The sequence below is a fragment of the Delphinapterus leucas genome, chromosome 12 (assembly GCF_059928025.1).
Source record: "Delphinapterus leucas isolate spDelLeu-1000000601 "Yukka" chromosome 12, BTC_Dleu_Yukka2, whole genome shotgun sequence".
NCBI lineage: Eukaryota > Metazoa > Chordata > Mammalia > Artiodactyla > Monodontidae > Delphinapterus > Delphinapterus leucas.
The window spans coordinates 65,112,554-65,139,474 of NC_143140.1; the positions used below are offsets into that span (position 1 = coordinate 65,112,554).

At 40.2% G+C, this 26,921-nt stretch overlaps 1 protein-coding gene across 5 annotated transcripts in view; it reads right to left on the reverse strand.

Moving 5' to 3' along the window:
* Positions 1–26,921, reverse strand: part of EPB41L2 (erythrocyte membrane protein band 4.1 like 2) — a 211,885-nt gene that overhangs the window by 11,551 nt on the left and 173,413 nt on the right. For 3 of the 5 annotated variants that reach the window (XM_022556536.3, XM_089921996.1, XM_089921997.1), the window contains 5 exons: positions 16,206–16,769; positions 14,171–14,293; positions 12,290–12,388; positions 10,495–10,575; positions 3,873–3,978 (listed from right to left, as the gene is read on the reverse strand). In XM_022556536.3, the coding sequence (XP_022412244.1) occupies positions 3,874–3,978; positions 10,495–10,575; positions 12,290–12,388; positions 14,171–14,293; positions 16,206–16,769 (972 nt within the window). In that variant the 3' untranslated portion in view covers position 3,873. Of the gene's footprint in view, positions 1–3,872; positions 3,979–10,494; positions 10,576–12,289; positions 12,389–14,170; positions 14,294–16,205; positions 16,770–16,976; positions 17,031–19,372; positions 19,541–23,098; positions 23,201–24,548; positions 24,696–26,614; positions 26,678–26,921 lie in introns of all 5 variants that reach the window. The other 2 variants (XM_089921998.1, XM_022556562.3) reach the window with 2 other exon arrangements.

Consider the following 26,921-nt stretch of genomic DNA (forward strand, 5'->3'; position numbering starts at 1 on the left):
GAAGCAGGGTCGCACATTCCCCCTGCTGGGGCTCCTTCCTTCTCGGGCCGCGCAGACCACACCCCCAAGCCTGGGCTCTTCTACCTTTTCATCAGGACCAGCGGGGACACCATTCTAGTGGTGACGAGGTCAGTAACATTTTGTGCCTACTCAAGGGCTCATAAATATGCACTTAGAATAAAATAGCAGGAGGGAGTAGTCCTTAAGAGGAAATAAAAACGATACAGAGATCAAGGCAAATGCTCCTCTAAAGTGTTTTCTTGTTCGTGGAGCTGCACGCAGCCCCTCTGCCTCACTGCTGGCAACCGCCCAGCATGGGGAAGCAGACCGGGACTTCAGTCCTTGGCACATTGTTCTTTGACCGTCTTTCTGTTTCCCCACCTGCCACGCTCAATTCTTGATCAAGAGGTCAGAGCTACTCCAAAGGAAGAGGTCAGGTCAGACCAGGAGGAGAGCTTTTCATGCCCGAAAAGGGAGACAGGACCGATACATCACAAATAGTTCTTTCTTCTTCTTTTCTGACGTTGGGACACCGTCCTGGTCCTGCTCTTTGCCTTGAGCCACTGCTGCCTCTGTGGGATTCTGGCAGGGCAGCCAGAGGGTAGCTGAAACAGTGGAAACACATTCTTCCCAGCCCTGACAGGCATCAGCAAAGGAAATTTTTCAAGAACAAGTGCGGCCAGTCAGGAGCGGAGATGCTAAAATGACTGTGAGAAGACACTGAGGTAGCTCCCATCTGTCCTTCAGATTGCAACTCAAATTCTGTTTCTCAAGTAACAGGTTAAATTGATAACAGTTCAAGCCCCCTATTTGGTTCTCTCATCTCACATTATTTCCTTCGGAGCATTTATCAGATATGCAATTACATTCTATTTGTCAATACTGACACCTCCCCTCCTGGAGTGGATCCTTCCTGAGAAAGGGGACCGGGACTGTGTTGTCTACCAATGTGACCATCCGAATCCTCACTGCCTAAGCTGGCCTAGCATGTTTTGGCACTTGCTAAATATTTTTCAATGAATAAATGAATCTTTCCAAATTTATCTGGTTTGCTCACCTTACATGTGAATTTACACTTTAACCTCCTAAATTTGTTTAACAAGGCTGCTTATAAAAGATGGCCTCCGAGACAGGCAAACTTCAAAGGCTGTGTGTGTGTGTGTGTGTGTGTGTGTGTGTCCACTGAACAAATGAATATAAGGTGTTAAGAATCAATGACATAACTAATTTATTTTAAAGCTTATTAAAATACCACAAATGAAGGTGAAGTGCTGGTAATGCTAGTGGTCACTAATTTTTGTCTCATATTCCTGATTAAGTAACTGATTCATAGAATTTAGAGGAGAAATATGCATTATTTTTACATTTGTACAACACTCAATTTTCCCATTCATTGTCATATTATATATAAGTAGAAAAGGTAGATTGTACCAGCCCCGCTGACTTACCCAACGTCCCACAGTTTGAGATCTGGCAAGATTAAAACGCAGTACTTGATCTTCTGACTCCTAGCTAAGAATGTTCTCAGACTTGCATGTAACATAGCACATTAATTCAGGTAAAACAGATACTGTGCTTGTGCTAAAACTTTAAATGATTTCTGCTCATAGGCCCTTTATACACCCTGTGTTGAAAACATCATCTAAAACATAAAGAGTAAGGTTGCTAGATATGAGCAGTATTGAAAAGTTAGTTGTATCTCCCTATGCCAGCAACAGCTTCTGGGGAAAAAAATTATACAATTTTATTGAAAGACATTAAAGGAGATCTATATAAATGGAAAGATGTTAATATTTGTGGAAAAGAAGACAATATCATAAAGACGTAATTCTCAGTATACTGAGCTACAGAGCAGATGCAATTCCAATCAAAATACCACAGGATATCTTAGAACCTAACACTCTGATTCTGAAATTTATATGTAACAGAAGGAGCCCAGAACAGCCAAGATATTCTCGAAGAGAAAGAAGTGGGGAGTGTTGTGCTCCTAGACACCAATTCTTATTTTAAAGCTATATGGCACTGGGGCAGGGACAGACACACAGACTGATAGAAATGAATGTGCTCAGAGACACACCCACGCATGTAAGAAACTTGGTATCTGACCCGCAGACTAGACGGGGCAAGGACGGGCTCTTCAATAAACAGGGCTGGAACGCTGGCTGCTTATACGGGAAACAAACAAATCACTGTTTCTAATCACACAGAAAACATTTCTGATAGATTAAGGATTGATCCATGAAAGGCAACATTAAAATTTCCAGACTGAAAATATCTTTAACACCTCAGGATATGGAAAAAGCATAAGCCATAAAGAAAAGCTTGATAACTCAACTATATTAACATATTAAATACTACATTCAATATATTACTATATTGCCCTATATTGATAATAAAAGACAAACCACAAACAAAGATATCTGCAACACATAAAACTGACAAAGGATTAGTATCCAGAATCTATCAAGAATCTGTATGACCAAGAAAGTTATATGGCAGTAAGTTACATGTCGTATGTCTTAAGTTGTACGCCATTTCATATCTGTCAGATTGGCAAACGTTAGTAAGTCAGAGGGGAGGCTGTGCACTGGTAGGACCCCTCACGCCCTACGACAGGAGAGCACTTAGCCTTGCCACAAGGAGGAAGACGGGTTATGTGACCAGCCCCTCCAGTGGGGATCTATCTATCAACTGACCAATGTACGGATCATTTTAAAAACAAAAATGCAATATTAAGTATATGTGCTGTGTGATAAAACCTGCTTTTTAAAACCCTAATACGTACATGATCAGGAACACTTACTCAGTTTTTAAGAACCCTTTAACGCAACTTTTAAAGGCTATATGTACTTCGCCATCACATGGAAGCAGCATAATGTATAACCACTCCCTACTGCTGGCCATTTAGATTGTTTCAAATTTCTTGCTAGTATATACAAACATGTGATACTCTTGTAGGTAAATCTTTGTATCCGTCTCTGATTATTTAAGATACATTTCTCACAGTGGTTTAAACGGTAAGCATGTCTGATGTGGGTTTTTGCCAAGTTGCCCTCCAGGAAATACTACTAATTGATACAGCAGCATAAGTATATTCCCCGCCCCCCCACCTCCCCGACCCTGGCTAAAAACATAAACTTTGCCAGATTCAGCAGTGAATTTTTCATTTGTATTGATGTAAACAATACTGAGGCTGAATACTTTTTGCTCATTATTCACTTAGTTTCTACATGGTTTACTTGCTTAATCCTCTACTCATTTTTCTACTTAAGTGTTTACATTTTCTGATGACACATAAGAGCTTCTTAATATAATATATTCAGGATATTAATCCTGTCTCTGCCAGGTATGTTGAACTTTGTCACTTACCTTTTACTTTTGTTTTTGTTAGTTTGGCTCAAATTTTTACCTCTTTATACAGTCAAAGCAATCTTTTCCTTTATGGTTCCTTCTCTGATAGAGTTCTTAATGTCTCCATTTAAAAGATTAACTCATCTCCCCTTTGGGCCCCTACGACAAAAATCCCTTATCTAAACGAAAGCAATAGCACCTTCGTAACAGGCTCTTTGTGAACACTGAGATAACTTATATTAATGCGCTTTACAAATAGTAAAGTAACATATAAATGTTGATTATTAGCGGCTCTCAATACATGGCAGTTATTAACACCACATGAGGCCGGTTGGTCCACAGAGTTTATAATTAACTATATACAGGTCACCTGAGCAGATGTACTCGGAGATGAAAAAGTCTGAAAGATGAGATGAACTGTAGGAGACAGGCACCATGATGCAGACGTGCCTTTCACATCACTGGGCAGGTTCAGGAATACAGAACAGTCATGAGAAAGGCCCCGATGACGAGGCTCTTACCTTACTCTTCCCCCTCGTCCAGCTCGGTTTCTTTGTGCACCACCACCCTCGTGACCGACATGTCGGGGTGCTGCTCCCTGGCTTCCCTGATGGCCTGGGCCAGCGCCTGCGGGGTCAGGAGAGAGCACTGTGAGTAGAGGAAGAGGCTCTTTCTCGGGATGGCTGTACACGAGCACAGCCATAACCTGGGATCCATCATTCCTCCTGCCAAGACAGTTTCACTGCTTTATTTGAGGAAGCAGGAGATTTGAAATGGGCTCCTTTTTCGTTTTACAGAATGCATCTCATTTCCCCAGATTTCCCATTTCTCCAGTCCACTGCCAAATAATGATACATGTAGGAGAAACACGCTGGCTCTGAATCCCACTCAACCTGGCACGCACTGTGAGATGTGGAGAAAACAGATCTTTTCTGACCTTAGGATTCTCATCTGCAACCTGAGACTTATGCTAAGATTATAAAGATAATGTTAAGGTTTGATGTATGGATTGAAGGAATGATGTAAAGCCTCCAGGGGTGGTGTCTGCCCTCCACACTCGAGTGATACTTGCAATTACCCAGTTGCCTCAAAACTCATGATGCAAGAAATCTCTTGCATTCCTATATACTAATGATGAAAAATCTGAAAGAGAAATTAAGGAAACACTCCCATTTACCATTGCAACCAAAAGAATAAAATACCTAGGAATAAACCTACCTAAGGAGACAAAAGACCTGTATGCAGAAAACTATAAGACACTCATGAAAGAAATTAAAGATGATACAAACAGATGGAGAGATATACCATGTTCTCAGATTGGAAGAATCAACATTGTGAAAATGACTATACTACCCAAAGCAATCTACAGATTCAATGCAATCCCTATCAAACAACCATTGGCATTTTTCACAGAACTAGAAAAAAAAATTTCACAATTTGTATGGAAACACAAAAGGCCCCGAATAGCCAAAGCAATCTTGAGAAAGAAAAACGGAGCTGGAGGAATCAGGCTCCCAGACTTCAGACTATACTACAAAGCTACAGTAATCAAGACAGCATGGTACTGGCACAAAAACAGAAATATAGATCAATGGAACAGGATAGAAAGCCCAGAGATAAACCCACACACCTATGGTCACCTGATTTTTGAAAAAGGAGGCAAGAATATACAATGGAGAAAAGACAGCCTCTTCAATAAGTGGTGCTGGGAAAACTGGACAGCTACATGTAAAAGAATAAAATTAGAACACTCCGTAACACCATACACAAAAATAAACTCAAAATGGATTAAAGACCTAAATGTAAGGCCAGACACTACCAAACTCTTCGAGGAAAACATAGGCAGAACACTCTATGACATAAATCACAGCAAGATCCTTTTTTGACCCACCTCCTAGAGAAATGGAAATAAAAACAAAAATAAACAAATGGGACCTAATGAAACTTAAAAGCTTTTGCACAGCAAAGGAAACCATAAACAAGATGAAAAGAAAACCCTCAGAATGGGAGAAAATATTTGCAGACGAAGCAACTGACAAAGGATTAATCTCCAAAATTTACAAGCAGCTCATGCAGCTCAATATCAACAAAACAAACAACCCAATCCAAAACTGGGCAGAAGACCTAAACAGACATTTCTCCAAAGAAGATATACAGATTGCCAACAAACACATGAAAGAATGCTCAACATCATTAATCATTAGAGAACTGCAAATCAAAACTACAATGATACAATGAGGTATCACCTCACACCAGTCAGAATGGCCATCATCAAAAAATCTACAAACAATAAATGCTGGAGAGGGTGTGGAGAAAAGGGAACCCTCTTGCACTGTTGATGGTAATGTAAATTGATACAGCCACTATGGAGAACAGTATGGAGGTTCCTTAAGAAACTAAAAATAGAACTACCACACGACCAGCAATTCCACTACTGGGCATATACCCTGAGAAAACCATAATTCAAAAAGAGTCATGTACCACAATGTTCATTGCAGCTCTATTTACAACAGCCATGACATAGAAGCAACCTAAGTGTCCATCCACAGACAAATGGATAAAGAAGATGTGGCACATATATACAATGGAATATTACTCAGCCATGAAAAGAAACGAAATTGAGTTATTTGCAGTGAGGTGGATGGACCTAGAGACTGTCATCCAGAGTGAAGCAAGTCAGAAAGAGAAAAACAAATACTGTATGCTAACACATATATATATATGGAATCTAAAAAAGAAAAAGAAAAAAAATGGTCATGAAGAACCTAGGGGCAGGACGGGAATAAAGATGCAGACCTACTAGAGAATGGACTTGAGGACACAGGGAGGGGAAGGGTAAGCTGGGACAAAGTTAGAGAGTGGCATGGACATATGTACACTACCAAATGTAAAATAGATAGCTAGTGGGAAGCAGCCGCATAGCACAGGGAGATCAGCTCAGTGCTTTGTGACCACCTAGAGGGGTGGAATAGGATGGGTGGGAGGGAGACGCAAGAGGGAAAAGATATGGGGATATATGTATAGCTGATTCACTTTGTTATAAAGCAGAAACTAACACACCACTGTAAAGCAATTATACTCCAATAAAGATGTTAAAAAAAATAAAATTAAAAAAATCAAAAAAAAAAAAAAAAAACTCACAGTGCAGGACCAGGCTCTGCTCATCTTTGCCCTCTTAGGCTCTCAGTAATTGCTTGAGGAATGTTGCAGGAAAAATATCTATTAGCTTCTAGGACATAGAACAATTAAAACCACAAGCAACAATGACAACAAACAATCAGTAAAGCTAAGGAAAAGAGAGAGACTAATCTTTTAGATAATAAAATACAGCTCCCTATTTTACAGGTGGAAACAGTGAAGGCAAAAAGGTTAATGGGTCTTCCTCAGGACCATCCTGCCAGGGGGCTACAGGGCAGGAGAGGGCTGCCCCTCCACTGATTCATGGGCTCTTCCCTGGATGAGGCTGTGAGAAAGCAGACAAGATTTCTCTGAGTTTGATCAGAAAGTAAACTGTATACAAGGATTATGGCAAAGTGGAAAGATCCTGTTTTCCAGAGGGAAAGATGTTTAAAGAGGTTTCAGGGAAAAAGTAAAAGAAAACCGCACGGAACAACACTCAAAATCTAGGAAAGAACTTGAAAACAAAAAAGAAATCCTACTAGGAGAGAGATTGCTGTATCTCATAAGGAAAACATACATTTGAAAAAAGCAGAACAATTTTCCTGCTGCGTTGTCACCTGCCTTTGGGGACAACTGCATTTCTTGTTTGCAATATCATTTCTGTCAACTGGAAGGTTACTGAGCAAAACCCTGAGCCGCATTCCACAAAGAAAGATAAAACTACCCCCAAACTACCCCCAAAAATTATTTTTACGCCAAAAACTTTTCACTCAGAAGCCTGGAAGACACTTGAGGGTGCTTAAATTTCCACTGGGGAACAAACTCTGGCAACAGATCAGACAGGGGACCAGGCTTCCACTTAAGCAACAGCACAACTGCTTGCCACGTGGGGAGAGCAGGCAGCCCAGTGGGCAGGAGCAGAGTGGGGACCTCGCCTCAGAGCAGGACAGCAAGTGCTGTCGTGTACTAACTGCAGTGAGTGGGGAAGGCGACCAAGTCCATCAGGGAGGCTCTAAGTCTGTGTTCAGAGGCAAGAGGGAGATTGGAACAATCAACACGGTCTACTCCCTGCTGGTTTCTGGAATCCAATTTGAGAAAGGACAGCTCTGATGGGAGCCAACGTGGCTACAGAACAACTTCTCAGCTACTTTGAATTTATGTTCATTACAAAGACCTGCCTACATTAAACCCTGCATCTGTCAAAGAGGAAACATACATGATACCCAAGGGAAGGTAGCAGGCGTGAAACATGCTTTAATTAGCAGCAAAGTAGGGAAAATGGAAAACTGCTATTATCATCTTCAAACATATTTGAAGTCAGTTTGCCCTTAGTTCCTTTCCTTCCGTAATATCGGTACACGTAATTAAATACCGTAAAATGTTAATTTACTGCGGCAACAGTAAAGACTGTGAGAAAACTATCACATCGCACGGCCAAATTGAGAAGTTATTTTATTAGAAAGAAATACACTTTTCCGTGTTGTTTATGCCTCCCGGGTACGGAGCTGAGAGCCACGACTAGCACCGGGTGTAGAACCTGCAAAGCCTCTTTCATTTGCCAGCACAAAAGAGATTCCTTCTTTTCCTATCCTGCTCAGATGAAGGGTTTCCTTCCACTATTAAAATTCTTTTAATGTAGGCAAGGAACTGAAAAGGTGTCAATGACATTAAAGTCACTGCATGATCAACATCAGTTTGTGGCAGGGAACTAATTTCCCTCCTTTACTTTTAAATAGCTCCACCATCTCACTTACAGGCTTTAAGGGGAAAGCAAACTCATCATGAGCTCCTGGTGACAAGCATTCCAGAAGCCACAACTACATTTACTCAAAAACGTTTATGACATCTTATAAATAAACATGAAAAAGGTAAATACCTGTTCTCTTCATTTGGATATCTTACCTCAGTTTTGGGTTTGTTTGTTTTTTTTTAATCGTAGTTGATTTACAATGTTGTGTTAGCTTCAGGTGTACAGCAAAGTGATTCAGTTATACATATACATATTCTTTTTCAGATTCTTTACCCTTATAGGTTATTACAAGATATTGACTATAGTTCCCTGTGCTATACAGTAGGTCCTTGTTGTTTATCTATCTTATACATAGTGGTGTGTGCACTTCTTAATCCCAAACTCCCAATTTATCCCTCCCCCCCGCCCCCTCGCCCCACTTCAGTTTTAAAATGGGCTGAAGGTGTGCGTCCTCACAGCAACAGCTAAACCTGCAGCGTCATGATTTTCTTCTAATGGGAGAGTTAGGAATTTTATTATTTTGTGTTATTTTGGAACTTACGTTTCAGACTGTGTTTTTAATATCTGCCGTTCAGAAGCATTACTATCTAGATTTGAGTTTTCAGGAAAAACGGGACGAAAGAATACCCATAAAATAAAACCTGCAAGTAACCCCTCAAGGGAAAAAGTGGCATTTGAAACCCTGAAAGCGCCTTGTTTGGTGGAGACAGAGGGCAGACGAAACAAAGGCTGGGAGAGGACCCCGATTTTCACCTTCCATCAGGCCAAAGAATGTGGGTTCCTGCCCAGTGCACTGTAGAAATTCAATAAATGCTGAGCAAGAGTCCCAGAGGAAAAAAGAGTAAGAATACGGTTTGCTCCAACTTAAGGTCAGAGCAACTCAAAACTGTCCCAGTGAAGAGAAGTAGAATAAATCCTCTGTATGGGAAACCAGACGCTTGGTTTCCACACAGGTAATTCATTTTCTAGTGGTGAACAGACACATGGATAGTCATCTACTAGGAAGCTCTATTACTAAGTCCAAATTCAGAGTCAGGGCAACCTTTTAACCCATAATAACTCTCAAGGAATTTTTAAAAATACATTATGAGGGATTCCCTGGTGGCGCAGTGGTTGAGAGTCCGCCTGCCGACGCAGGGGACACGGGCTCGTGCCCCGGTCCGGGAAGATCCCACATGCCGCGGAGCGGCTGGGCCCGTGAGCCATGGCCGCTGAGCCTGCGTGTCCGGAGCCTGTGCTCCGCAACGGGAGAGGCCACAACAGTGAGGGGCCCGCGTACCAAAAAAAAAAAAATTATGAAATATGTAAGTAAAATTATATATACAGGAGTTTTAAAAAACAGTAATTTTCTTTTTAGACATAGAAGAAAATCTATTCCTGTTTGGCCTTTCTTACAGCAAGCCTTTCTTAAACGAGAAATTTTGTTCTCTAAAATTTGTGTTCAAAGCTGGGTGACTATCATTTGTTCCTACTCCCCAGCTGAGGACAACTGAACATTTCGTCAACTGAACATTTCCATTTCTTCAAATTATTGTAAAAGGAAAAGAGCTTGGTCTCCTTTAGAGCTGAGTTAAAATCACTCAGAAAATAACAAAACAAAAAATTCTCATCATCACTTGGGACTGCAGTCTAAAATTAAAGCTACTCTGCAAGTCTCCAGCGGTTCCATTCGTCACCTGTTCAGCTTAACAGTAGAATGGAAGTACAATTCTTTAAAAAATCTTTTCTGAATACATATAAATTTTCACTTTCTAAGAGACCTTATATTACCTTTTCCTATCCTTCAATAATAATAATAACTAGGAGAAAACATCTAGAGGTAAATAGCCCAACTTTTCTAATGCTATAAAAAAATACTTGATAAGTTCCTGAAAGCAGGCATAAGTCAAACTTAGTGGCTTTCCTTATTTTTTTGGAAGCCAGTGTCGTTTAACTGCCATTTATTTGTCAGTAACTGATGACTTGCCTTTAAACCAGGCCCACATGAATGCCTGATGGTTGCCAAAAATCCTCTTGATTATTGTGAGCCAAAGGTGCATGTAAAGCTAGTGCGAAATGAAAAACAACCCACATTTTGTGCTAATTCAGTGCTAGGAAGGCTGAAAGGACAGGCTGTGTCTAGACTGTGAAGGGTCTTTATGCCAAGCTTAGGAGGTGCATTCATCTAGGAAGGAGGTACTGAGAGAAGCAGTTTGATACAGGGACGTGACATGATGACAGAAACTTAGAAAATAAACGCGGCCAGTTTCAGAACCAGAAGCTCAAGTCTTTACCTGGTCGTGATCAATATCTGCGTCTCCCGTGATCACGATGCGCTTCTCAATTCTTGTTTCAGATATTCCACCTTTTACAGTCTGAAGGTCATAAAGAAACGGAAGGGAGGGAGGATTAGCAATCACTAAAACATGTTTACACATAATCAGAGAAAACAGAGATGGCGCACACCCAGACCTTCTTAAGCAAATTCACACTGGGTGGGGAAGACTGATGTTCTAGGAATCTCTTTATTTTTAAGCTCCATAGAGAATCCGATCGTTCCAAGTGTAGCATCATCTGTAAGGACTCCTAAACTGAAAGCAACCTTAAAAACTATCTTATCAAGATTCAGGTGAGATTAAGATGCAACAGATGTCATTGAATCCAAACAACTCCACTGGAACATTCCGTTACAGTTTCCTGAGTTTCTTCACTTCCAATTGGCCAATTTTTGAAAAGAAGCGAGCAAAGGAGAAGTAGTTGTTTGTTTTATGTAGAGTTTATAAGGAATGCTAATAATTCAGGCATCTAGTTTAGGTTTGGGAAATTGACTGGCATCATACAGATCCATTTGGTGATTTTCTTCATTTGGTTTAGTGCAATAATAAAAAAAAAAAAGACGGCTTGGACTTGGTTTAAGATAGGTAAGATGTGTGAGAGCGATATAAAGATTTTCATCCAATGTTTGATTTGATTCTGCACGTGGCTGTGACATGGACATGGAATGTGGCTGAACAAAGGCTATGAGGAGACCCGGGGGTAGGAGCTCCTGGGTGAACTGCCCACAGAGTTACAGAGTTACTGGCTTGGAGCGAGGTGACAGAAGCCTGGGGCATGATAGAGGCTGAGAGATCATATGCCTGTGACACTCTAAACAATGAGCAAATACCACCCAGTCCTGAGAAAGTGCACACTCAACCTCTACAACACTGATAAATTTACACACGGTCACAGGTACCGCACTTCACCGTAAGAAACAAGGCTGATCGCTAAGATCATTAGGTCTTAATAACTTGATATGCTTTAAAATGAACACCAATACCATCTTGCACTTATGGGACATTTTTTAATTCACAAAATTTTTTTTGTTGTTGAAATGTGGCGTGAGGAGGGCACAAGGGATACATTTGAGACCCTCAAGCACTAACCAAACGTGAGAAGCAGAAGCAAAAAGGAACGACTGGAAAATAATGCTGGGTTAGAAAGGTGATGACCATGTCACGCACTGGAATCACGTGGAGGGCTTCCTAAACACTCCTGGGGTTTCAGAAGATCCAGAGTGGGGTCACAGTATTCACACTGCTAACAAGTCCCTGGGTGAGACTGCCGCTGACACTGCAGAGACCACACTTGGAGGATCGCTGGTCATCAGGTGTTAAACATTTAGAGAGTGATCTGGAGAAATGCTCCAAATCGACACACTAGTATCTTAAATCAACGGGGGAAATGTATATGATTTGAACAACTCGGTGAAAATTTTCAATGGCAGTCTTCACTTCCTTGCTTCAGTCAGGAGAGCTGACTTGTACTTACCAAAGCTAGGCTTCCAATTTTATTAGGTTCCCTCTGCTCCTACAGCTGTCTTAAGCATAGCTATTTAGAACATATTTTTACCCCCTTGTACTTCACAAATTTGCAATTTGGATTTGGTTTAAATACAAATGTCAGTGGAGCCCAGTTTCTTGCACACTTTAAATCTAGGCATTTTTATTCCACTGGCACTGTGCGTAATAATTGGAAGTGTGAATAGGAACAAAGAAACCATTCAGAAAAGATTTTGTTGGCAGTGTACATTCCCCTGGATTGCTTTACCTTGGTGATGTGTGTGGTTGTCGTCGTCGACACGGACTCGGATGTGACGGTCTGTGCAGTCAGTAACGTGCCCGAGTCACCACCAGCCCCGCCATCAATCTTTGAAGAGTTGGGGGGAAAACACAAAGCAAAGCTTAACTTCCGTTACGTTGTCAAAGACCCCTCCCCATCGAACATGCAGCTTTTAAGACCTAAGGAGTTGGCAGAAGATGCTAGCTGCCTATCCTCTGCATGTCTGTAGTGGTGATTTACTGATCAGAGATTGGCTGGCATTTATAAACAGAGTAAAGTCAAGGGCTAAATGCACATGGAGAAGCCAACCCTGGGCGGAGAGAGAATAAACAAAGAATGGACGTAGAAGGTGGGACTGAGATCTACAGGGGAGTCGTGAGAAAATCTGGCTGAGGGCCATTTACAGAAGCTAGAAGAAGAAAGCAGAGAACCAAGCAGAGAAGTTTCCACAGTGACCAGAAGTGCTGAGTTTGTTGTTTTTTCAAGCACAGGTGGGTAAAAATAAACGTTTTCTCAGATTACTAAGCAACAGAACCTAACTAGCATAGACTAAGCTTAAGCGATTTGGTTAATTGCTTATCTCTAGATTTTTTTTTTTAATGACATGTTTCCTGTAATAGTTTGTGCGTATACACGGCTACATGTATTTCAATACGTATGCACACGTGTGCACACATGTGCACGCACTCTCTATATAAGTGTGTATATATATAGCTTATATATAAATCTTATACTATGTCTATATAGGGTTTAACTTCTTTACTTTGATACTAGAAAGTTCTAGAGTTTACCAAGGGAAATAATGAAGCACATTCATAGGCTACGAGTTTATGCTAAGATCATCAAACACATTTATCTCCAGTTTCCTGACACTGACGGGAAATAACTGGAAAGTGCAGTCTTTCTTACTGTAAGTTAGGAGATCTCTCGAACTTGGGTCACGCATCTCTACTTCTTTACAAGGGCACTTACCACAACAGAAACACGTGAGTACACACTCTCCTACCACACCTGTTCATAAGAAACCTATTTGTGCTTATGTGGGATCTACGCACATTTACGGAGAGCATACCTAAAATGATTTTAAGGAATGTTTCACACATAAACACATTACACCTTTAAAAAATATTTCGAGAGGACAGTAATCTGCCATCCTCCACCACGGTACAATCCTACTAGAACACTAAATTTCTCAGTTGAGGAAAGAGTTGTCCCAGTTTCTAAACGGTTCCATTTCGAAATGTTGACTACTTTCCCCTTTTTTGTTACCCTTAAGGTTAAATATCATATTTCAAATCTTTACAGAATCAATGTGTGAATACCTAAAATCAAACACACAAATCTTATCATTATTTAGACGCACAGTACCACATTTACATAAGAATGGCGACATACGTTTTCAGAAAATAATCCCACATGAGGAGAAGCACAGGTGTGTGTGCATTATGTGTGTACCTGTAAACAAGAGTGAGTTGAATGGCTCTGTCTTCGTGGAGTTGGAGGAGGGGATAAAAGCCTAAATTAAATTCTACGAATCCATAAATTAAATCAGATCCAACAAACTTTGTAAGATGATCTGTTTCCCAAGTGTACATAAACACTCCTGGATACATCAAGCCAGAGATGGCTCATAAGAATAATAAGAACAACACTGGTACTGCCTGTCCTAAAAAATCACATGTATGCTTCCGCCCATAATCAATGGGGTCACCAATTTTATTGTAGCAAGTTACGCTGCTGAAGTAGTTATAAAATGGAGATATAAAAAGCTATGTCAAAGTCAGAAACATAAACTAGGAGAAGACAGAACGAAAACAGAAAGACTAAGTAAAAAAGAACTCAAACAGTCCAAGTCTAGAGACTTTGTACCTGTGGAGACTCATATGTGATGGTTTTGGTCTCAGTTTGGACAATAGGGACTTCCTTGGTGGAGATTTCTGTCCTTTGTGAGGCATCAGAAATTGTTACCATCTCTGTTTTTACCACTGGTGGCTGAAGTGAAAAGGAAGGGAAACATAAATTCTAGAGGTAATAAAGTAAAAGTGCTTAATGGAGGCTTCAAAAATAACTGTAAGAAATATATCCAAACACACACTCACGAACAAAAGAAAAGAGTAAAAGGAAATTATCTAAAGCAAAATAAAAACACTTTCCTTCAAATATCATATATATGTGTATAGATATATATGAAAAATAAGCTAGCATAATGGCTCCCTAAATCGTGGCGGGCTTCAAATTACGATGGTCCCAAATTACTTACGTGTCAAGCCTGGCGTACAGTGACACGGAAACTCTAGCTTTAAGCAAGTAATGATAAAATTGAAAAGAAAACAAAACAGAATGAGCCATGAGAAGTGACCTGCCTCAATTTTTATTACAGTTTAAAGAAGCATACAGTTTGTGTGAAGGCTGTAAGGTTTGCGTGTGTGCCTTTAATTGGCACACTTGGTCAGTAGGCTAAGATTTGCTCTTTTCCCAAAAAGCCTTTTCTGCCCTACTGACAAGGAGATCCCATTTTCAGAAAGAATACCTTTAAGCAGGATTGTTTTCAGTTATACCTGTCTAAATCTTGCAGTGTTTCTTCTGTATTACATAAGTTAAAACGTTATATACCTGTAGAGTCACTCCACCATTGCTGCATTAATGCTCTGAACCATTTAAAACATTCAAGGAGATGCCTGTTAACATTGCCTGTTAACGTTGCCTGTTAACAATGCCTGTTAACACTGCAGTCTGCTGAACGTGTATTTTTAATACACCATCAGACTATACTACTACCAAAGCACTACAGTGCTTTCCTTGAGAGAAAATTCCCAAGTGTAATTATTTAAAGAGGAATAACCTGTATATTAAATGCAGAAAATAATAGTTCAAGGCATTCAAAGACTTTCAAAATGTCTTCTCTGAAGTGAAATCGGAAGTTTAAAAGTAACATAAATCCAGTTAATTATTTCAAGACAAAGTCAATTCAAGATTTTCTACCCCATGAAAGAGAGCAAATATGGATAATCCCTCTACTGTCGGCATTGAATTTTAATCAAGGAACACTCACATGGAAGTAAATCCTCCCTCAGCATAACTTTGACTCCCAAATCAGAGACACTGCACCTAGTGACCAAGACTTAATCTAAGAGGAGTATGGAAAGTTCTCTTTCTTGAAGAGAAAAAGGAAAAGACCCATACCCAATGGAGACAACTCACAAAACACATGATCAAACTTGCAAATAATCCAGAATTGATGAGAGGACAGAACGAGAAGAGAAGGGTATCCTCCTGTTAGCTTCTCGCTGCCCAGAAGGAAAGCTACGTCTCCTGACCAGACGGTACAATCCCTGGAATCTAAAACCTGAAATGCCAGGGGTATTCAAGAAATAATGTTTTCATCAGGCTAGATGCTGAATTCAGAGCATCATGGTAATCGGAGCCTGCTGCCATTCTGAAAATCTTAAACTGAAGAGAGAGTGAGCCAGAAAGTCAAACCCAGTCGTGACACCAGCAACACACACGCACTGCCCGTTTTTCAGCAATACATACACAATTTTCTAATGAACAAAAAGGCATTGAGTATGAGGAGACAGTGCAACTGAAGATAAACCATCAAAAACAACCAAAAACATGCAAAGAAAAATTTCAACGTGAAATGAGAAGGGAAAAAATGACACGGCTGCTGTTGGAAAGTTTATCAGGTGATCCAGTTGTGGTAAAGACGCCAGAAACCGTGACCCGAGAGGGCAGAAAATCGACAAAGCAGGGCCTTCCCCCTTCCTCCCGTGAGAGATCAAAATCAGAATCCTGTCGAAAAAGCTGAAGGAGACCTGGGAGGACAGGAGAAGAAGAGAGGCAGGTGTGGCTCCACCTGAGAAACAGCTCTAGTGTTGAGCTCCCGCTTCGGTCTCCCATTTACCTCTGAACAACAGATAATCTGTGGCAAAACATCAATGTCAACGGGAGCCACGTCTCCGTTAACTTTCTGTTGCTCGTCCTCCGTTTCTTCGCTCACGTCTTGCTTAACAGCGCCTTCGTTTACACTCTTCTCGGCAGGGATCTGGGGGCCCGCTCCCTTTTCCTGGGTCACTGTTTCTACTGTGCCGACACTGGCACCTGCTTGCGTGACCGCGCTGGCTGCTGGCACCGGGTCCTGCCTCTCTACTACCTTGGCTGCTGGGCCGGGTGCCTCGTCCACCTCTTCTTCATACTCTCCCTGCTCCTCCCTGATGGCGCCCTCAGGCGCTCGGCGGTGGGGCCGGTACTCCCCCACGTCCTCCGCCTCCTCCTCGCTCTCGCTGCTGCTCTCAGAAGACAGGGGGGTGGGGTCTTTCTGCGTCCCCGGCTCCACCTTCCGCATCTCCCCAGGACCATGCCCAGGGGACGGCTCTTTACCGTTCATCTCTGCCGGGGTTATTCTTTCGTCTTTCCCAACCTCTGCCTGCTTCTTCTCCTCCACTATATTCAGAGTCTCAAGTGAACTCTGCACAGAAACAAAAATGGATGAGGGGGAAACAAAAATAGATGAATAAATCAAAACGACGGCAAGCAAAATTAACCGATGGCAGGTTCATGTCATGGAGGAAAGCAAAGATGATGATGATGATGGTGGACTGAAAGGGAAGCGGGTGAAAACGTGAGCGGGATTGGACACGTCGGGCAATGGTGTTAACATGGAAAAGGGGAGAACCTTAACAGCATCACTGGCTCCGGCGCAAGGCCCTTCCGACTCAGGAGCGCATTTCTGCGGAACAAAAAGCAACCGAGGACACAGAATCAATAAAGGTTCACCTCGACACCCACCAAAACAAACATCCGACACCGCAAAGACAGAACAGCAAGAATCAACAGCTACAAAAACCTCTGCCCGAGGTCACATGAAGGACAATCCAGACAAATGCAAGAAGCTTAGGAAAAGAAACATAAACACAAAAACTGCTAGCATCGTCCCAAAGAGACGAAATGGTTTTATTATACTTATATCTATAAGCTCCTTCTTGTTGAAAAGGTAGGGGGGAAAAATGGAATTATACCAGAGCTTACTCATTATTTTAAAGTTTAAATGTTAAGACTTTTAAAATCTATTCGACAGTTTGATTTTAATCAGACCAAAAAAAAAAAAAAAATCCTGGCCTGAACCCCTAATTCCTAAATGAATATAGTATTGAGATGATGCCTTTGTTTTTTTGCTGGCTTGTTTAAAAATCAGCTTTAATTGGCAAAATTATAATTGTCTCAGACAGTTATTAACATAAAAATGTTGTCATTTCAGAAATGGTTATTAACATCCCAAACTGTGTGACAGATTAGCAAAAGGGATATTATAACATTAGGATGGATGTCAGTTATGGCTCCAAGTGTGTTCCCTTAGAATTTAGCTCCTTCATTTGAAAACTGAAATGGACCCAGTTTATCATCTGAGATACACAATGCTAGCCTCTGCAGGCATCTACTTTGGGGGGACTAGATTTACTCAAGTACAGGACCTAAATGTTCAATAAATGCCTGAAGATGAAATACATTAGTAAATAACTTCCTATGCTATAGTATTGATAATCAGGGTAAAAACTTTCTTACAAAGGAGTCTGTTTTTAAAGATTAAAATTTTCCTTATTTTTTTTAAAAGGCTACTTTACATAAAGCCTAGCCAACTTTTTGACATTCGGGTAGCACTAATGCCTTGTGCTCTAACTTTAAAAATTCAGCTAGAGATAGTAGCCCTACTTATTCAAGAAAGTATCTCGATGCTGAATGAAGAGCACTGCACCCCTGAACCCTCTGGGAAGAAACAGACCTTGCTGTGAAGCTGCCAAGACACTAACTGGACTGGAGCTGTTTCCTATAACAGATAACATGACCTCATGTTTATGTGCTCCAGCAACATGGACAACCATGATGAGCAAAAGGTCCTGAAAGGGCACCTATCAACATATACTCACACACTGTCTTTGATCTGCCCTGTTATTCTTTTTTTTTTTTTTTTTTTTTGCGGTACACGGGCCTCTCACTGCTGTGGCCTCTCCCACTGCGGAGCACAGGCTCCGGACGCGCAGGCTTAGCGGCCATGGCTCACGGGCCCAGCCGCTCCGCGGCATGTGAGATCTTCCCGGACCGGGGCACGAACCTGTGTCCCCTGCATCGGCAGGCGGACTCTCAACCATTGTGCCACCAGGGAAGTCCCATGATCTGCCCTGTTATTCTTAAAGGCATGGTAAGGGCATGTTTTCATTGCTCAAAATTAATACCATGTAAATCACGTTACTGGCAGACCAAGAGAGCCATCCTTCCAAGCTTATTGAAAGCCCAGAGGTTTCAGATGTTAAACTGAAAATCTCTAAATCTATTTTGGTAAATGGGTAACATTTAACTGTACCTACTTATAAACTTCTTTATAAATAAAGATATCCAGTGATCAGAACATTTCTAAAGGAGACATTTCATTATCATTATTTTTATTACTTAACCTCAAATGGCCAGATGGGTTCTGCCCAAGTTCAGGGAATCCCTTAGGGGTCATTCCAAAAAAATGAAAGTTATTATTTCATTGAGTATGGCAAGCACTTCAAATTTTTCCATATAAGCAGGATTTTTAAAATAATAAACCACCAGAAGATGTTTAAAAGACATTTAGGCTTTGAAAACTTTTCTGCAAAAAATACTTAGCTTCTACTTGGTTGAAGGTTTCCCACCACATAACAACTCAGACTCTGGGCCTTAGTGGTTTAAATGATTCTCTGAATTTAGGCAGATTGGGGTGGAGGGAAAGGGGGGTGGAGGGAAAGGGGGGTGGAGGGAAAGGGGGGTGGAGGGAAAGGGGGGTGGAGGGAAAGGGGGGTGGAGGGAAAGGGGGGTGGAGGGAAAGGGGGGTGGAGGGAAAGGGGGGTGGAGGGAAAGGAAGCAAGAGAAACATCCAATCAGTATCTTTTCCTCGAGTCCGAATTCTGTCATTATTTCTTGAATGTTTCTCCCAGGAAGAGTTAATTGCACCAGTGAAAGAACTGGAGGAAGGGGTTCCTTAATACTCAAAAAATGAAAATCACTCTTATACGTGGCTTTTAAAAACAGGGGAAACAAAGTAAAATGCACCTCAGGCAACTGTGAGAAGGGCGAGGAAGAAAGCTTTTCAGAAGGTGCACTAGAGTTCACAACAGTGCCCTCTGCTGTCCAAGTGGTGGCTGAGGTGAAGGAGGCTTTCATGCTATCAGAAAAGCCCTTTTCACTAAACAAAATTGATGTTATCTCCTCTTCTAGGCTCTAGAGAGGTCAGAAAAGGAAGAGCAAAGAGTTAACAATAAGTCAGAACAGACAGCAGTGACCTATTGAAAGGAAAGGTTACGCAAGAAAGAATCACAGAGCAGCATAAATTGAAAGAAAGGCAAGGATTCTAAAAGATTCTGCAGCAGGCGTCTGTGGCCACTGGCCTGAATGACAGCTTTCCACCCTGCTTGAGAATCGTTGATAGCTCTAACCTACAGAAACAAGCTAAAACTCTTTAGTGTCTCACTGAAACTTTATCACAAGCTGAGCATGACCAACCCACTCATCCGTCAAACGCTGCTCTGTATATTCTCGAGGGAGCTTCTCGGCGCGGGCCTTTCTGCATAGAACAGCCTCTTCGGTGGCCCCTGCACTTGCTACACTTATTTCTGTGTTAGAGCTTGGGTGTCCCTAACCCCTTGCCTCCAATGCCCTTCCCCAGGCACTCTGGGCCTTGCCAATCTTGTCATCTCTCTGAGGTCCACTTAATATTCCACGTTTTGTGTATGGCCTTCACTAACCATTTCAGCTCCCACGACCTCTCCCCTGCCCCATACCACTCTGTCTGTACGGAAAGCGCTTTGACGGTAACCCACTGAAATTCCCTCAGACATGCTAAATATGCCATGGAATGAAGAAACAGTATCTTTTTTTTTTTTTTCAAACAAGAAACAGGTAAAGAAAGAAAAAACTCTAAACAGGAAGACAAACTCAGAGGGGGAAACTCTGAGCAATGTGAAAATCATCTATCCCTGAAAGGCTATTAAGGCGAATTTAATCTTCTATTTCTGGCCCTTAAATGACAGTCCTTAATCTGCCTGAGGGCACAACAGGTAAGCTGGGGACTATCCCAGGTACCTAGAATGCCAATGGTTAAGAGTCACCATGAAGCTCCCCCTCACGTCAGATGTGTGCCAGAATACTTCCTAATAAAACCCACTGCTCAGAGATCTTAAAGATAGATAAATGAATGAATAAATGAATGGCATTCTGGGATGCCCCTTGGGACAGTGCACTAACTGGGGTGAAGGGAAGGTACGACGACATGAGGAAGGCGAGGTGCGTAAGCACAGTACTCAGGAGAGAAAACAAGCTTCTGGACAATTTCAGCTTAATTACAATCTCCATAATTACATCATCCCTAGGGTCCGGTGGGTGGAGATGGTGTCCCAGCCGGTCAGAGATCACTGGAGAGTTGAAATAAGTGCCATGCATCTAATTATTCAATAAAATATCTCCAAAATTACCTTAAAAGTCCAGTGTATGTAATCTCTACTAGACTCAGGAGTTTCTATATAAAATATAAACTCATATTTTATACAAGTTCAAGTGTGTCATAATTCTCACAATACATAAGAGGATATACAATAGTTATTTGCCTATTAAAGACTAAATGATTTGGTTTCCAATTTTCTGCTCTACTCTCAAAATTATTCATAATGTACTGAAACCATTTTGAAAGTTTGATGTATTGATTTCTAAACAAGAAACTATTACTGTTCTTTTTTTTCATCTATAAAACACATATTACAGACATTTGGAAAACTTGGTCAAATTATACTCTTATGCATAATTTTTTATTTTACATTTTTTTAAGGACTGCAATTTAAAGATAATCAGGACACCCTGAAAAATCAAGTAGCAAAATGAAGATGTAACAAAGACAGAAATTTTAAAGATATTCTGTTAAAAGTCAAAACACTCCAGTAGACTTAACTTTCAACTAATAGCAATGATGTGTTATTTGGCGCAGGGTGGATACAGTGTAAGTGGTCAAAAAATGTTTGTTGGGTGAATGGATGATCGCAGTTACAACAGTCCATATGTGTGTTAAGTACGTACGTACGTATTTTCCTGCATGTGCTGGAGAGGAAAAGAATAAGAAAAAAGCAGTAACTTCAAGCGTAGATAAACTGTTTAGGAGCTTAACAGTAGATAAATTCCAGATTTAAATTTCACATAACATCATTTTAATGTTAACTTCTACAATAACAAATGGATGGTTTTCATTGTACATGGTTTATATTGTACACTCCCCTAAACGATGACATCCAGAAAAAATGATCATTTTAAACATTGTCACCAAAATCCCAGTTTCCTACTGCAAGGACGTCACTTTAAATTGATCAAATGATGTCATCTGACTCGCTTCTAAGGAGGATAGATTTTCAAAACTATGTAATATTTCAAAGCATATGATATTAAAGTCATCATTTTACACACAGAGTCTGATTGGCTTTGGATTTCAAGCTAACCTTTAAAGTATATAAAGATGTCACTTGGTTTACCTTTATGACGTTATGTTTCTCATTTGCAGTGTTCCAGAAATATTTCATCTCAACCAGATCTCAGATTCTCTTAGCGCAAGGCTTCATCTCCCACTTAATCTGCCTCCCCCACCATCCCACTGTATGTTCTGATGAGTAATACTCTCTACCAACTAACAAAATCAGACTTGGTGGAAGGGAAACACTTTCTCCTTATTCCGATCTGTGCTCTCGTTCCCATCCCCTATAATCCATTCCTCAACCAGCACCAGAGGGGTCTCTGTCATACACGTGGGATTATAGCACTACTCAGCTTAAAGCTCTCCAATAGTTTCCCATCACTCCTATAATGTAACTCCAAATTGTTAATATGTTCTTGAAGATCCCGCCAAGATCTGGAGTCTCACCTCTTTGACTTTTCTCAGACCTTGTCATTTGGTCTTTCAGTCCTTTAAATTAATTCCTGTCTTGGGGCTGCATCTGCTCTTCCTTACACATGGAAAAAACTTCACACGTCCACCTCCTTCTCATCACTAAGGCCTCAACTCAAATGCTATCTCTTCCCAAGCCTTCCCAGTCACCTTCTAACTTGACAAGTATTTCATCTCCTTAACACTTCTTAGCGCTCCCAATTTTCTAGTTACTAATTTGCATGTCTGCTACCTCCTCCACTAGACTCTAAGCATTCTAGTCCCAACAAACAATAAGCTGACCAGCTGGCTAAGCAAAATCACTAGAAATAGAATAACAATGTAAAAGCAACGGAAAGCTAACTTCCCTAGTAGTGCCAGATGTTTCATATACGCAGGAGCACAGAGAGATCCGAGGGGCTGCTCGCATATACCAAAATCTTTTAGCCCGTTGAAAATCTTAAAAAATAAAAATTCAAAAGGTTTCCAAATGCAATTAGTAGAATGGTAACCTAAATCACACGTAATTCTTTACTCTAACACCACCACAGTGTGCGTTGTACAAACAGTGCATTTTCGTGTGAAATCATGGTTTCCCAACTGCCAGCCACATCCATCAAAATAAGGGGTCATTTATCACCTAAATCGGTTGAGATGTCTGCATTTCAAATTGTGGATTTTCAAATAAAGTACTTTTGCAATATGGTGCTTCTCATCTAATGATCCTATGTTTCTATTTTACTTTTTAAGCACTCAAAAGTTTATTTTAAAAAATTTAGGTTGATACACAAGGAAAAAGGAGTATCTTATGGCTGTGGACAGAAATAAAGGAAAAGGGGGGACAAGCAAGAGTAGATCCAAGGATGCAAGGTGAACACCTTGTCTGCCTCCTGGGCTTTCTCTTCAACTGTCCATGCGGCCGCCATCTGATGCTTCTCCGTCATGGATAAAATATCCTTGAAAAGATGGTCTCCTTTGCTCTATTGTTTTAAACAGTAGACATGATCAACAAATAAGACAAGTACAATTACATCTATAGCAACACAGACATAAAGCGACTGTGTGGGTCAGCGGAACAAACCAGATGAAGCGGCACATAAAGAGAGGACACAATCTCAGCACGTCATCAGACACTGTTTCCCCAGAAAACACAACGCTCTAGAGTTGATTCTGAAATATGGACATTAATATCTTCAGAAAAGCTGAAAATAAGAATTAAAGTTGTATACAACTTCAGAAGACCCTGCTATGGTGTTTTAAATCTTAATATTGTCAAAAGCTTTTTCAGTTTTTGGCAATCACTTTTGCTCATCTGCTTTAAAGAGCTGTTTTCCTTTCACTGTCACAAACTTAGAAATTTAAAGTAACCAACAGCTTTGCTTTTTAAGAAAAGGTGAATAAAAATAGCCTAAGAATATATAAATCAAACGTCTACAATTTGGTAACATTCAAGTCAGACTAGATAGAGAATTTAAGGAGAAGAGAGGGGTGAAAGGAAAAGAGGAAAGAGGAAATTGCAGGGTAACACCTGAACACACTTTTTAAAACTGCATATTAAATATAGTATGATCACTATCTCCCTCAAGTAAAATAAATGAGCCCATGAAGTTCTTGGTTGACAACAGGAGAGATTTTGGAGCAACGAAAAGAACAGATATAGATGAGAATGAAGAAATATTTTGAGAACATATTCTAAAAGCAATGCTTATAGTGGTGGCGGAGAGAAATAAACCATGGAAAGAAAAAGAATGAGTTTGGAGAGATGTTATGGATGAAAATGTTCTTAAAGTACTAATCTACATTTCATTACTAAGAAGTTTCAGTATTAAGTTGTATAATTAACATTTTACAAGTTTTCAACAGGGCTCATCAGTCTTTAAAGCTAAATTTAGCTCTTTATCTTCACAGTAATTACCTTAAACCATTCTAAATATGGTCTACATTCCTACATCCCTTTAATCACTAATTCTTTAATTATTAAACAAACTCTCTTATTTCAGAAGTCAATAATTAACTTACTAAATACAATATACATCAGTTTCTAGGTCGCCCTATGTAACAATTCATCACTACCAATTTACTTGAGTAAAACAGTGAAACTATTCTAAAGGTATTTCGAAACCCATACAATTTACCCAAGAACTACGTCAATAAGTATTACACATTATTAATAAATATTTAGTATTTTAAAAATTATTAGCAGTTACATTTTTTTTAAAAAAGGGAACATTTTGTAACGTCTTGAGAATCAACATAATAGATTAGCAACCTAAGTTTTACTGAACAGCTGGATTGAGACATACAGCCAACAAATAGCTAGTGACATACCCCTTGTGTCTGTAGGGACAGAGGTGTGATACGTCGTTTTTCCCATTCATTAGGGCGTGGTTCGGGTGTGGATTCCATAAAATTGCGCTTGAGTTCACTAATGCTAGCCTGGTGTTTCAGTATTTCTTCCTGGGCCTTATCCAGGTCCTAGCAATATGTAACGTAATAAAGGGGGAAAAATCCAAAAGGAAAAAACACAAAAAACAAAAAAAAAAACCCAATAGGATAAAAATAAAAAATGAAACCAAAAAATAAGACAAAGTAAACTTATGATTAAAAAAACATAGTAAAGCAAGAAAAATGCCAAGTCTCAAAAGCCATATCACCTAGGAATATGAGTTTGTCCAAATTTGAAAATAAAACCAATGTGCAATTTTTTTATGATTCCTGTCTTAAAGGGTTCTGACTTCTTCTCTGTTTAGAATTGTTTAAGATATCAGTAGAAGGAGGCTATGGAACTAATACTCAACATGGCCAATAACCCTTCTTTCTAATAGTTGGATTTGAAATGTAGCCCATGACTTTGTTCCTGCAAATTTACCTTTCTGATTAGGGTTACTACTAGAGTTGCACTCTGTAATATAATGAAGCAAGTGAAAATAGAGAAAGGTGGACTCAGAGCCCATTTGGCCTGACAGGAATCCAGTTCAGGATCATCCCAAAAAAGGGGGGTAGGGGGACCAACGGTTGGCTTTTTTCAGGAAATTCAGCAATGGTTTTTAATCCTTATGGAATAAACTGAACAGCTTCCAGAGGCTGCTTCTGTTTGGCCTTTCTCTAAAATAAATGAACGTCATATTGGTTTCACGTACTTGCCAAGCACAAAAGCCACCCACATACCAAACAGTCCTTATAAAAAGATGCGAGGAAAACTACCAGGTCAATTTTCACTGAAATAGGCCCTGACAAATGTCACTTGTGGGATTTTTTAGATTGGCCCTGAGAAATGATATTTGTGGAAATAAAAGGCAGTATTCAGAAAACAGTTTTAACTGAATTTTAAATGTTTTCTTATATTTCAAAAATCATGGGGCCACCTGTGGATTATAGCTTTCAATCCCACTACTCCCAGAGAAACAGGTCATGCATCTGATTAAATTAGATATTCCATATGCATGCACAAGCATAGTAGCTCATCTATGAGCTGCTATCGCCATTTGCAAAATCTCATGAAAATCTAAAAATCTTTGCATGGCATGGAAAAATGACTGTGGCTTGAGATCAGGCACATTTCTTGCATTTGTTCAAAGCAATGTTATGTATTACACTTCAGAGCATTTTAGTAAGTTATGCAAAAATACATTTCCAACAGTTAACAAAGCTGCTGAAAGCAACCGAACAGATTAGTCAAATTACTGAGGATTGCAGTTCTCCACTGAATACACTGCCATGTACTACCCTAAAAGAAGGGGGAAAAAGAAACAAAAAACCGTTCTCGTGTGACACGGGGAATACAATACATTTTACATTCCTAATTGGGTGGCTAGGGTTTTTTTTCCTCCTCTTTTCTTTCTTACTTTCTTTCATTTATTCTTTCTTTTTAATCAAAACAAACCCATTAATTAGCATACTCTCAAATGGAAGATTTTAAGTGGACCACATTCCTAATTGCATGGATTTTGGCACTCTCTCGCACCACCAAAAAAAAAAAAAAATTGTGGACACAGAGCCAAATGACTTAATGCCAGACAAATATTTGTTCTGGTGAACGTGCATTAAGGATGGGATCATGTTACTTCAGACTCTAAACCCTGGAGATAACCCATTAGGAGAAAATAGGTTTACTTGTAGAACTTCAAGATTAATGAATAAAAAGTTTATTCATTTGATTACACAGAATTTTTTTTTTTCCCAGTTGTCACTTTGAGAACTTATAGTAGATATATTCCTACCTAAGCCACTTTAGAAGAACAAAGCTGGACTGGTAACATGCACTCCCAAGGTGAACTTGCCCCATGCATTTCGTGCACTGTGCTTGAAAGGTGCCAGCCAGCCTGTGCGTGACCCCCCGTTCACAGCAGCCTGGCAGCCATTAGGACAGAGTTGTTTTCTTAAATTATACAAACCTCCAACATTAAATTGCTATGTCTGACATAAATATTATCCCCTTCTACTCTCAAGGAATTTTTCTGTGAAATTAAATCACACACAGGGGGGGGAAAGGCAAATAAACATAAGTGTATCAATCAGCAGGCACCAGAAATGACTCAGAGTTGGAGAGTCTAAGACATTAAAATAAAAGAGGAATAAAAATCTTAAGAACCTAAAGCCACAGCGAGCAAAACTCACAAATAAACCCTAAAAGTGCTCCACCCCCCGCACAAATGATAATGGCAGGCAGCAGCTACCAGGTATGTAACTTTGGGGGGAAAA